This window comes from Echinops telfairi, unplaced genomic scaffold, assembly GCF_000313985.2.
Source record: "Echinops telfairi isolate 266 unplaced genomic scaffold, ASM31398v2 ScPeMD7_2291;HRSCAF=2852, whole genome shotgun sequence".
Classification (NCBI taxonomy): domain Eukaryota; kingdom Metazoa; phylum Chordata; class Mammalia; order Afrosoricida; family Tenrecidae; genus Echinops; species Echinops telfairi.
The window spans coordinates 1,371,303-1,384,212 of NW_022106189.1; the positions used below are offsets into that span (position 1 = coordinate 1,371,303).

Sequence of the window (12,910 nt, forward strand, 5' to 3'; positions counted from 1 at the left end):
GGGCACCATCAGCTTTCTTCACCGCATTTGCTTATTCACCCGCTTTGTCTTCAGCGGTTGTATCGGGAAGGTGAGCATCATAGAATGCCAATTTACTAGAAGAAAGTATTCTTGTGTTGTGCCCTCCTCCTTTCTAAAGCGCATTCTGACTGCACTGCTAAGCAGATGTGTTCTTACTTCTAGCAGTTCAATTTTCTTCCCCAACACCATCGATTCTTCTCCAATCTCCCTTATTCAGTATTTAACTTTCATATGTATGTGAGGCCATTAAAAATACCCTGGCTTGGGTCAGGCTGTGGTGCAATGATGGGTAAACATTGGACTGTGAACCTCAAGGTCGGAAGTTCAAACACACTGCTCCTTGGCAGAAAGATGAAGCTGTCTGCTCCCATAAAGATCGATAGCCTCGGAAACCCTATAGAGGTCACTTTCAGTGGGAATCAGTTCAGTGACAGCGTTTTGATGTTGTTGTTTTGGGGTTTTGAGTCAGGCGCACCTTAGCTCTCATAGTGGCATCTTTGTTTTTTAATACTTTAAGGAGTTATTTGCAGCACATCTGCCCAGTGCAGTGTGTCATTTGATTGTGGATGGCCATGGATGGTGGATCCAAGTAAACTGCAATTCTTGACAACTTCAGTTTTTTCTCCCCTTACATGGTGCTGTGATCGGTCCGGGAAGAAGTTCTTCTTTCCTGTGCTGTTGACGTGTTATGCACGCTGAGGGCTCGTCTTTGATCTTCATCAGTAAGCGTTTCAGATCCTCTTCACTTCCGGGTGACGTCATCTGCACGTGGCAGGTTATTCATGCGTCTTTCTCCAATTGTTAGGACACCTTCTTCACAGGCTCCAGCTTTTGGAATTATTTGCTCGGCATCCAGGTTGAGGCAATGTGATGAAAGGATACAATCCTGACATACACCTTTCCTGATTTTAAGCTTTGGTTCATATCAGATCTGTGTACCGCTTCTGTAACGTCATCAGTGTTTGTTAGGCACAGAGTTAAAAGCCCGTGCATGGTCAGAAAACACAAGCAGACCTCTTTCTGGCATTCTCTGTTTTCAGCCAAGACCCGTCTGGCATGGCAATCACCCCTTGTCCCATATCCCCTTCTGAATCTGCCCTGAGTTTCTGGCACTTCCTATCATTGAATTATTGCAGCTATTTTTGAGTTATCATCTACAAAATATTACTTCCATGTGATCTTAATGATAATGTTCAATGATTTCTACATTCTATTATGTCCCCTTTCTTTGGCCTGTACACAAGTATGGATCTCTTCCAGTTAGTCGGCCTGGTAGCTGTCTTCCAAAGTCTTGGCATAGATGAGTGAGCACTTTTATTATTTATTTGTTGAAGCATCGCAGTTGGTATCCCGTCAGCTCCTGGAACCTTGCTTTCCAGCAATATCTTCAGTGCAGTCTGGACTTTGTTCAGTATTATTGGTTCTTGATCATGTGGACCTCTTGCAACGATTATATGGCAGGCAGTTATTTTTCTGTGTCCTCCTTCCCTCTTCCTGTGATGCGTCCGGCATCGTTTACTATTTTGCCTTCACTGTTGCAACTGGAGGCTGACATTGCTTCTTCAGTTCGTCAGCCTGAGGAACGCCAAGCCTGTTCCTCCCTTTGGCTTTCTAGCTCCAGGCCTGCACGTGTCGTTCTGTCACTTTGCTTTCTCTTTTCAAGCTCTCCTTTGAACTTTTCTGCTCAGCTCTTTGATTTGAGCTTTTCTTCCATTTGCTTTATTTACTTTGTTTCAGAGTCTCTTCTGATATCCATTTGGGGCTTTTCTTTCTTTCCTGTCTTTTGAATGCCTTTCTTCATCCTGGTGTCATCCCATAGTTCAGCTCATCTTGGGTCATTAGGGTTCAGTCAAATATATTTTGAGATGGTTTCTAAATTCAGGTGGAATATGCTCAAGATAATAGCTTGGCTCTCCTGGGCTTGTTTCAATTTTCTTCATTTTCATCCTCAACTTGTATGTGAGTCTTTTTTGCAGTTGGCCCCTTGTCTTGCTCTGATGATATTGGACTTCTTTATAACTTCTTTCCAAGAAGTTGTAGATTCGGTTCCTTAGTATTTCATTTTGTGGTGTCCAAATAGTCACTGCTTATGTTGTTGGAAAACAGGTATTTCCAATGAGTAAGTTGTTGGTCTTGCTAAATTTTATCATACACTCTTGGGTGTCGTCTCTTTTACCAATGGTGTATTTTCCAACTAGTGAACCATCTTCATTGTTTCCAGCTTTCTCCTTCCAGTCAGCCGTAATTATGAATGCATCTCCATTGCATGCTTGATCAATTTCAGACTGACTGTAGACGCTGGCAAGAATCTTTAGCGTCTTCATCTTGGGCATTAGTGGTTGGTATGTAGATGTACATAATAGTCATATTATTGTACAGTCTTCCTTGTATGTGTATGAATATTACCCTATCCTTGACTTAATAGAAGACCAGCAGTTTCGAAGCACAGGCCTTTTTGATGATCTCTAAAGGATCATTTTTGTAAGCTGGCTCTCTGTAGTAGTAGCTAGTTAATCGCATCTTTGGTAACAAGTTTTTATGTATGCTTTTACTTTTTCAGTTTCCAAACTAACTAAACAGCTCATCCTCCTGGAGACTAAATCCCAGAGTCAAGAAAAGGAACTAATGGAAAACAAGGAGCAATTGAAAATCCTGCACAACAAATGCCAAGAACTGAAAAAGCACTTGGATGACAAAATTGCAATGAAAGTCCATACTTCAATTGTGAATGAATTAAAAAGGTAGGCAGTAATAGCTTTCGAGTCTTTCATGAATCACCATGCATGTTGTCCTAGGTAGAGGGGAGAGATGCTGAGGAGTCTCCTTCTGAGCCCTTCTAGCTACCTGAGCACAGGTGTCCAATTTGGAAAATGAGAAATAGTTTGTCAAATATGGCTGCCCTTGAGGTTGACATTTTGTGTGTGTGTGTGTGTGTGTGTGTGTGTGTGTGTGTGTGTGTGTGTGTGGTTCTCCTGTTGTTCTAATGTTCATTGAGTATAGAACCAAACATAATTTAAAGTAGTCCAACTAGAAACTTAGTTATCTAATAACAGGGGCCTGCAGAAGTGAAAGGTTACAACTATAGAGTACGATACAGCCACAATACAGGCATAAAAAAGGTCACAAGTGAATCCTCATGACCCAGGAAAATATCTTTTCTCTCATTTTAAAAAATGTATTACAGTAAAATAGTTATTACAAAAAGTTTGCCCTTTTAACTATCTTCAAATATACCATTCAGTGATATTGATCATATTCACCATGAATTGCTGCCGTCAGCACTAACCATTTCCAGAACTGGTCCATCATCCCAGACAGAAACTTGGCTCTTCCAGCAGTAGCTCTGCTCCCTCCTACCCTGGCAACCAGTGGGAATCTTCCCCATCTGTACTTTTTCTTAGTCTGGACATGTCCTATATCTGTCCTTTTGCATCTGTTTTGTTTCATTCATCATAAAGTTTTCAAGGTTCATCCATGTTCATCTTTAGTATATGACTGAATAATTCTTCATTGTGTTCATGTACTACATTTTGTCCATTCATCTATTGGTGGGCACTTGGATTGTTTCCATCTTTTCACATTTATGAATAATTCTATAATAGGCATTAGTATATGCATGCCTGTTTTGAGTTCTTTCTTTCAAGTTCCTGCTTCCCAGGAGTGGAATAACTAGGTCATTGGTAATTTTGCATGCTCACCTGCAATACCTGAGGGTCCCGATGACTCCACATTCTTACCACGACCCATAATGTCCATTTCTTTTTTATAATGGCCATCCTAGTGCGTGTGAAGTGGTACTTGGCTGTGGTTGGGTTTTCCACTTCCCTAGTGAGTACCAGTAGCCAAGCATCTTTTCTTGTGCTTACTGTCTCATCCCTTTGAGGAAATTATTTAGTCCTTTGCCCATTTGCTAATTGGATTGCTTGTCTTTTTGCTGTTACAGACTATAAATCCTTTGTCTGTTCTGGCTACTAAGCCTTATCAGCTATATGATCCCAGGTAGTCCCCAGCTCTGCAGGTTCTCTCCTCCACTTCGTCCACGAACCCTGAGATGCGCACGGGTGCTTGCTTTTCCTGAGATCCAGTGATCTTTTTTGTCTTTTATTGCTTGTGCTTTGGTGTGGTATCCATTGTCAGAACCTAGGGCTCAAGGCGTACCTCAGTGTTTTCTCTAGGGAGTTTATGATCTTACTTCTTATATAGGCCATTGATCCATTTTTAGATTTGTGGTAATTATATAAAAACTGGTTTGCTTTTTCAGTGTTCTTCACATGTACAGTTCAACAGCATTAGTTTCTCATGTTGTTCAAGCTTCACCATTATTTGTTTCCATATTTTCCCATCACCTTTAGCAGCAGCTCAGTCTCCTTTTTCCCTCCTTCCCTGTTGCTCCTGGTAACCACAAATAATCAATAGTAGCTCTTCATCAGGGAGGGAGTAAATGCAAATTGTTTTCTAAAATTTTTGAACCTTTCAAAAGCAGATAAAGCTGTGGACTCATTTTTTTTCAATTGTTTTACTAGGGGCTCATACAATTCTTATCACAATCCAGACATACATCAATTGTGTAAAGCACATTTGTACATTCATTGCCCTCATCATTCTCAAAACATTTGCTCTCCACTTAAGCCCCTGGCATCAGCTCCTCATTTTTCCCCTCCCACCCCACTCCCCCCTCCCTCATGAGCCTTTGATAATTTATAAATTATTATTTTGTCATATCTTGCCCTGTCCACATCTCCCTTCACCCACTTTTCTGCTGTCCGTTCCCCAGGGAGGAGGTCACATGTAGATCCTTGTCATTGGTACCCTCTTTCCAACCCACTCTCCCTCTACCCTCCCAGTATCACCACTCACACCACTGGCCCTGAAGGGATCATCCTCCCTGGATTCCCTGTGTTTCCAGTTCCTATCTGTATCAGTGTACATCCTCTGGTCTAGCCAGACTTGCAAGGTAGAATTCGGATCATGATAGTAGGTGGTGGTGGTGGGGAAGCATTTAGAAACTAGAGGAAAGTTGTATTTTTCATCGTTGCTACATCGCACCCTGACTGGCTTATCTCCTCCCTCTGCAAGGGGATGTTGTGGACTCATTTTATAGGTTGCAATTAAATTGCATAATGAGGTGTCTGGAAACAGAATGGCTATAACTTTTAACTAGTATATGGAAAGAAAGACTGGCTAAAAAGAAATCTCCAAACACAAGAAAAGAGAGGAAAACAAAAGGTGGAACAAGAAGGCAACAATTCCTACTGCCATCAAGCCCATCCCATCTCTTGGAAAGGAAGGTTATAGGATGGCCGAGAGCAGCCCCACATTTACCCCACTGTGGCACTGGGGTCCTGTAGATAGTGGCATCTATTGGTGGTACTCTTCGGTAAGTATTGAATGGCTAACGGTAAGGTTGGCAGTTCAAACCCACCAGCCACTTGGCCGGAGAAAGATGAGGCTATCTGCTTCCATAAGAATGTACAGCCTCACAAATCCTGTGTGGGTGCTGGGAGTCAGAGTCAACTCTATGACCAGTGTTGTTTTGTTTTGATGTTGTTGTCTAAAGCAGAAAGGTCAAAAGTGAAAGGGTAGAAAAAGTACACCATTCAGATACAAACTAAATTACCAAATTAGTGGTGGAATGTTATATTAATATCTCTAGCAGGATAGAGGGTAAGGTTAAAAAAATGACTTGGCAAAGAGGACCAATTCATAGATGTAAAAGGCTTAATATACCAAGTAGAAGGTAAAATGTGTATGCATCTATAAAGAACTTAAATGAATTGTTTTTAATCAAGTCCTTGAAAAATATAATCCACCAAAACTGACTCAAAAAGAACAATACCCAAATGTTCTTTTAGTCGTTAAAGAAACTGAATCCCAAGATCATCTCTTTGAGAAAACTACAGACCTAGAGGTTTCTAACAAGAAACAAAGAAATCTAATCTTAAACTACCCTAGAAAATAGAAAACGAGGGATACTCCCTAATTCATTCTGTGAGGCTGATGAAACCTCAAAACCGAAACCCAAAGTTACTGTTACATTTCTGAGATGAACCTAAATAAAATAACTTGAAAGAAAAGTATGCGGAATCAATGTGAACTTTCTTAATGCTAACGGGTATCTATGTCCCTATTTTCAAATTTTCACTTGAATAGCATGTAGTATTTCGGGGAGTATAGTTTAAACGTACGTAAACAAATCCATACTTCAGGTATACTGTGCATCCTGTTTTCACTCAAGTTTCCAAGCTGCTGTTCATGTTAAGACAGGCGTGCGGTTTATTCTTTTTACACTGCTCCCTGCTGGTCCTCTACCCGTGAACGGCAGCACTTGGTTTACTCCATCGGTGGAAGTTTAGGTGATTTTTACGTTTGTCTGTCAGCAGTGCTGCAGTCAGCTTTCTTGCGTGTGTCAGCTTTTGCAAATCTGTGGAAATTTCCCTGCATACATACCCAGATGGGGCGGGGGGAGGGGGGGCACTTTCCAGGTTCTGATACTGTCCTCTGACTGCCCGTCACCAACATAGCGCTTTCCCAGTATCCTCTGGTCAGTAAAGCACAAAAGCCAATGAAGAAGAAAGGTAAAAGATGGACTTAATTCATCTTAATTATTGACTTTATTCTGTGCCATCCTGATTGTTGCCTGAGTTCCCTCTGTGCTGTCACGACTGGAGGACTGTGGCTCCCAGCAGTACGTGAACTGGGGAGCAATGGAAATGGCTTGGATAATTGCTGGTTGCGTGTCCAGAGCTTCAGTGGAGTGTGAACTCACTGAAAGAAGTGAGGTGCCCCCCCCCCAACCCAAGCAGCCTGAGGTGTGTTGTCCGCCAGGGGTAACCCTCCTGTGGTGCCCAGAGAGACCCCCCCTCTCTGTGTCTGTGGTCCCATCTATGGAATGGTGGTCATTTCATGAAAATCTGCTAAGAGAACCAATCCAAACATTTCATTTCCTCTACATTATTTTGCTAAATTATACATTGAAATTACTTGCCCTCATTTTGGGCGCCGGGGGAGGTTCTTTTATCATGAAAACAAAAGTATAGTAAAATTTGTTTTAGCATTGGGATTTTTTTTTGACAGTCATAGAAATTGAGCTGTCTTACATTCTTCCTGGGAGTAATTAGGATCACTATGAATTAGAACCAACTCAATAGCATCTTACCATGACAACAAAATATATGTGCATAAACATAAACAAATATTACACGTGGAAGAAGGGCTCAGAGGGCAGTGCGTGCTCTCCTGCCCTCGAGCTCATCCCGGGCACGGACAGGTCTTCAGGTCTTCCAAATGCTCCGCGAGCGGCCAGGGGCTGGGATGCTTACCACCTGCGGGCAGTGGCTGTCATGTGTAAAGCTCAGTGTACTGGATACATGCCTTGTGGTGTTTTTCTCCTTCAGCCAGTTGCAGAAGGAAGAAGAGAAAGGAAGTGCTGAGATGGACGAGTTGGTGGAAAAGTTAACAGTCCTGCAAATACAGAAAAAGAGCCTGCTTTTAGAGAAGAACAATTTGACAGTTAAAGCCAAAGCACTAGAAGCTGAACTTGAAATTGCACAGAAAAGAAATAGGTTTATTACTGTTTATTTCTTAAGCTTATTTTTTGTATCCTTTCCCCCCTTTAAATTAATTAACCAATTTTATTATTACAGTTATTTATTGTAATATGGGAGTTGACATTTCAGATCATAACTTTGTATTCAACAACTAAACTACTAATCAAACACACATCCCCCCCTTCCTCAGTCCCAAGACTACTAACTTCCATTTTACCCATCTTAAGCTTATTTTTAACATCTTAATAATCTTTATAAAAAAGGCAACTGGTGGATCTTCTATTTAGTTTTTTTATCTTTTATTTTTTGATAGTACTTCAGGACATTTGTCATTGAGATTGTGGAGATAGCAAACGAACATGTAGTGAAAGCTTTTCTGTTGGGCTGCGTTTCTCAAGTGTACAGATGAGGCTGTTGGGAATCCTAAGGAGCAGCTCTGCTCGATCCTGTTGGGCCCCTGTGAGCGGGAACTGGCTCCATGGCCATGGAGTGGGACAGCTCCAGCATTACTGACGGTTGGGGTGATAACCCTAAGACTCTGAAATTCTAAAAGTGCTTCTCTAACCATTTCCCATAAATCTGCTTTGGGAATTGCAGGGTCTCTTTTTCAATAGCATCTTTTAGAATAAGAATCAAAAACTTACACAAGGGGGCTTCAAAAAGTTCACGGAAAAGTGCCAGTATCTTTGAATTACATATTTCCACCAGTTTTGTGAAGCCCCTTCATATAATTAACCCATTAATTGACTAAGCACATGTGACCTCTATTGACTTGATTCAGAGTCAATAATTGTGCTTGGCTTACAATGCAATCCGATGGCCTCTTCTCTCCTTAATAGAAGATGCAGGTTGCTGAAGAGTATGGACTTTAGGTGCTAACTAACACCCTCGGTACTTTTGTAATACAGATATTCACTGTACCCCAGCCAGTCAAGCGAATGAAGGGTTTTTTCCTTATTCTACTTTATAGGCGATCTCAGAAGAAAATGGATGTCCTCAGAAAGCAGGTGGAACAAGCCTTGGAGAATGAGCTATCTGCTCACCAATACTTGGCCAATCTTGTTGGACTTGCTGAGAATATCACTCAGGAACGGGACAAGCTCATGCATTTGGTAAGGTTTCTCAGAGTTATTACAAGTAACGTAAAAGTTACTATGCAAACAACTATTATCACAGGTTACCAAAATTTTGCCTTTTAATCATGGGGAGCAGGAGAAACATTTTGAGCTTGGTGAGTAACTCAAACTTTTAAAATAATGACAAATTGTATTTAAAAAGCTATGAGAATGAAATTGGTTTACTTTGCTAAGTAGAACAGTAGTCATCGAGGTGTGTTAGTCTAGGTACATTAGAAAACAAATCCACAGAAACTCATGAATAAGAGAGAGTTTTAAATAAAGGGTAAGTGCACATCAAGAAAACATCCCAACCCAGTGCTGCCCAAGCCCACAAGTCCAACATTAACCTATATGTCCAACACCAATCCACAAAGTCCTCCTCCATCTCACAAAACACACACTATGATGCCGGCTGCAGGAGGAAAGCCAAATCAGTGAAAGGGTAATCATCTCAGCGCTGGCAGGAGTCTCCACACGGCTCTCCAGCACCCAGGGGTGCGATCAGGGTAATTCCATGTGGCTTCTCCTCAGGGATGTCTTGCAGGAAGTGAGCCTTGCAGCTGAAGCAGGGAACTGGCTAAGGCAGCTGCACCCTGGTCCGACCATCATAAAGCAAGAGACCAGAAAACTAGAAAGGGGAGGCTCACTGAGCCATTCATCTCTCCGCCCTTCAATTGATCCCACATGTGTTTATCGGCCAGGTTGGCACAATACACTTTAACTAACTCACAAGGCATGTGTATACCTAACTAATAAGTTCCTTGTCTGAAGAGCAAATGTAAGAAATAGAGGCTAAGTAGAGTTCATCCTAGGGAAATATTTTAAAAGAGCACAAAGATGCAGCTTCAGCCATACTCATCCCAGCATTGTTTCTAATAGTACCCGTCCCAATATAGGGAATTGACTGACTACGTTATTGATGGGCCTAGATGATGGTACCACATAGCCATCAAGGCTGATGCTGCTGGCATTATTATAGATAGACATCTATACATATTGTGCATGTGCAACATACTGTGGTCAAAACAACATGGCTATCTATTATTATTGAAAAAGTGATAGGATTTACTTTTTACACTTTTTGTAAAGTATTTGGATAAACAAAAAATTTTAATTCTTTTTAATAATAAATCATTTTATTGGGGGCTTGTACAAATTTTAACACAATCCACACATACATCCATGTGTCAAGCACGTATATGTTTGTTTCCCTCATCATTCTGAAAACATTTGCTTTCTACTTGAGCCCTTGGTATCAGCTCCTCATTTTTTCTCCTTCCTCCCCACTCCCTCCTCCTCCATGCTTGATAATTTATAAATTATTATTATTTTGTCATATCTTAAACCGTCTAACGTCTCCCTTCACCCACTTCTCCACTGTCCATCCCCCAGTGAGGAGGTTATATGTAGACCCTTGTAATCTGTTCCCCCTTTCTCCCTCACCTTCCCTCCACCCTCCTGGTATTACCACTCTCACCACTGGTCCTCAGGGCTTCATCCGTCCTGGATTCCTTGTGTTTCCAGTTCCTATCTGTACCAGTGTACATCCCCTGGTCCAGCCAGATTTGTAAGGTAGAATTGGGATCATGATAGTGAGGGGGGAGGAAGCATTCGAGAACTAGGGGAAAATTGTATATTTCACCATTGTTACACTGCACCCTGACTGGCTCATCTCCTCCCCGTGACCCTTCTGCAAGGGGTTGTCCAATTGCCCACAAATAGCCCTGGGTCCCCACTCTGCACTCCGCCTCATGCATAATGCTATTTTTTTTGTTCTTTGATGCCTGATACCTGATCCCTCAACACCTCTTGATCTCACAGGCTGGTGTGCTTCTTCCATGTGGGCTTTGTTGTTTCTCAGCTAGATGGCTGCCTGTTTATCTTCAAGCCTTTAAGGACCCAGACACTGTATCTTTTGATAACCAGGCACCATCAGCTTTCTTGACCACATTTGCTTGTGCACCTGTTGTCTTCAGTGATCGTGCCAGAAAGGTGAGCATCTCAGACTGCCAGATTGTTAGAACAAAGTGTTCTTGTGTTGAGGGAGTACTTGAGTAGGGGCCCACTGTCCAGCTGTTTCCTTAATACTAAACTTATAAATATATGTACACAGATCTATTTCCTTCTCATTGTATATAAACATATTTACATCTGTATCTGCCTGTATTTAGATCTTTATAAATGACATTTGCCTCCTAGTTCTTTCCTCTATTTCTTTGTACCTTCCTCTTGTCCCACTATCATGTTCAGTCTGCATTTGGGTTTCAGGAATTCCTCTCAGTTACATTGTCCTTGATCCAGCCCTGCCAGACCTCCTACACCCTCCTTGCCACTGTTTTTGGATCAGTTGTTTTCCCTTGTCCCTGAGTTTGTTAACACCCACTTCCTTCCCCCCCACCTCCCCCTCTCCCATGTCCCCCCAGAACTGTCATCCCGTTGTTCTCTCTTCCAGCTTGTTTATCCCGAAAATTTAAAAATTTTTATGAGGTCCCATTTATTTTATCATTTGTTGTTTGTGTTTTTGTCGTTGTATGAATAATTTCATTGTTGACTCTACTTGTTTAAAAAGTTTGCCTCTTCTTATTGGCCTAAGAATTTTTATGATTTTAATTTGCACTTTTAGGTCCTTAATCCATTTTTAATCCATTTGTTTTTAATATGAATCTTGTTTCATCTTTATCAAAATGGAAACCCAATTTTTCCCAGCACTATTTATTGACAAGGCTCTTCTTTTACCATCCAGTGGACTTAAGATCCTTGTCAAAGATCCATTGATCATGGATGTCTGGGTTGATTTTTACACTCTCAGTCCTGTTCCCTTGGTCTATATGCCTATTATTATAAGGATACCAGGCTGTTTTTATTATTTTAGATGTGTAATATGTTTTAAAGTTAGGAAAGGTGAGTCGTCCTACTTTGTTCTTCTCTATCAGCATTATTTTAGCTATTTGGAGCCTCTTGCCATAAGAAATTGAGGATTTTTTTCTATTTATTTAAACAAGCCTTGTAATTCTGATCTGGATAGCATTAACTCTGTAGATCACCTTAGGTGGTGTGTTAGTCTGGGTAAACTAGGAAAACAAATCCACAGAAACTGATATGTACAACAGAGAGTTTTCTATAAAGGGTAAGGGCACATCAAGAAAACATCCCAACCCAGTGTTGTCCAAGTCCATGAAGTCCAACATTAGCCCAAATGTTCGACACTGATCTACAAAGTCCTCTTTAATCTCAAAAAAGACATGCAATGACACTGACTGTAGGAGGAAAGCCGAATCAGTGAGCGTGTAAGCATCTCAGCGCTAGCAGGGGTCTCCACATGGGTGCTCCAGCACTCAAGGCTGCATTGAGGTAGGTCCATGTGGCTTCTCAGGGTTATCTTGCAGGAAGTGAGCCTTGCCAGCTGAAGCAGGGAACTGGCTAAGGCAGCAGCACTCGGTCTGACCATCAGAGAGCAAGAGACCTAGGAACTAGAAAGGCAAGGCTCACCGAGCCATTTATCTCTCAGCCCTTCAATTGATCCCACATCTGTTCACCAGCCAGGTTGGCAAATAAACCTTAACTATTTCAGGTGGTAACAACATTAAGCCTTCTAATTCATGAGCATGGAACAACTTTACATCTAGTTAAATCTTCCTGAATTTCTTTCAACGGTGTTTTATATAGTTTCTGTTATTTGTGTGCTTCACCTCCCTGGTTAGACTTATCCCTACGTATTTTGCTCTTAGGTGCCATTGTAAATGGCATTGTTTCCCTACTTAGTCTTTCAGATTTTTCATTGTTGGTGTAGAGAAACCCAGCTGATTTCTCTTTGTTGACCTTATAGCCTCATTTTGCTAAATTTCTCTATTAGCTCTTGAAGTTGCATCTGGACGTTGAGATTTTCTATGTATATATAGGATCATATTATCCAGAAATAGAGATAATGTTATTCTTTCCAAATCTGGATAGTGTTTTGTTTTTTGGTTTTTTTTGATAGCTTTTATTTATTTTGTCTTATGGTTGTGGCTAGGAGTTCTAATAAAATATTCAGTAGAAGTAGTGATTGTGGTAAAGTAGAGAGGCAGTGAATAAGAAGAAGGCCCTCAACAAGGTGGATTGCCACAACGGTTATAATAATGGGCTCAAGCATGGGAACAATTGTGAGGATAGCCCAGGACCAGCAGTGTTTCCTTCTGTTGTCCCTATGTTGTCGCTGAGTCCAAACTGATGGGATAGCACTGA

The 12,910-nt window shown here is 41.3% G+C and overlaps 1 protein-coding gene across 1 annotated transcript in view; it reads left to right on the top strand.

The window, feature by feature from the left end:
- Positions 1–12,910, top strand: part of CEP89 (centrosomal protein 89) — an 83,116-nt gene that overhangs the window by 52,157 nt on the left and 18,049 nt on the right. The window contains 3 exon segments of the mRNA XM_045293871.1: positions 2,582–2,762; positions 7,416–7,583; positions 8,539–8,680. Of these exon segments, the coding sequence (XP_045149806.1) occupies positions 2,582–2,762; positions 7,416–7,583; positions 8,539–8,680 (491 nt within the window).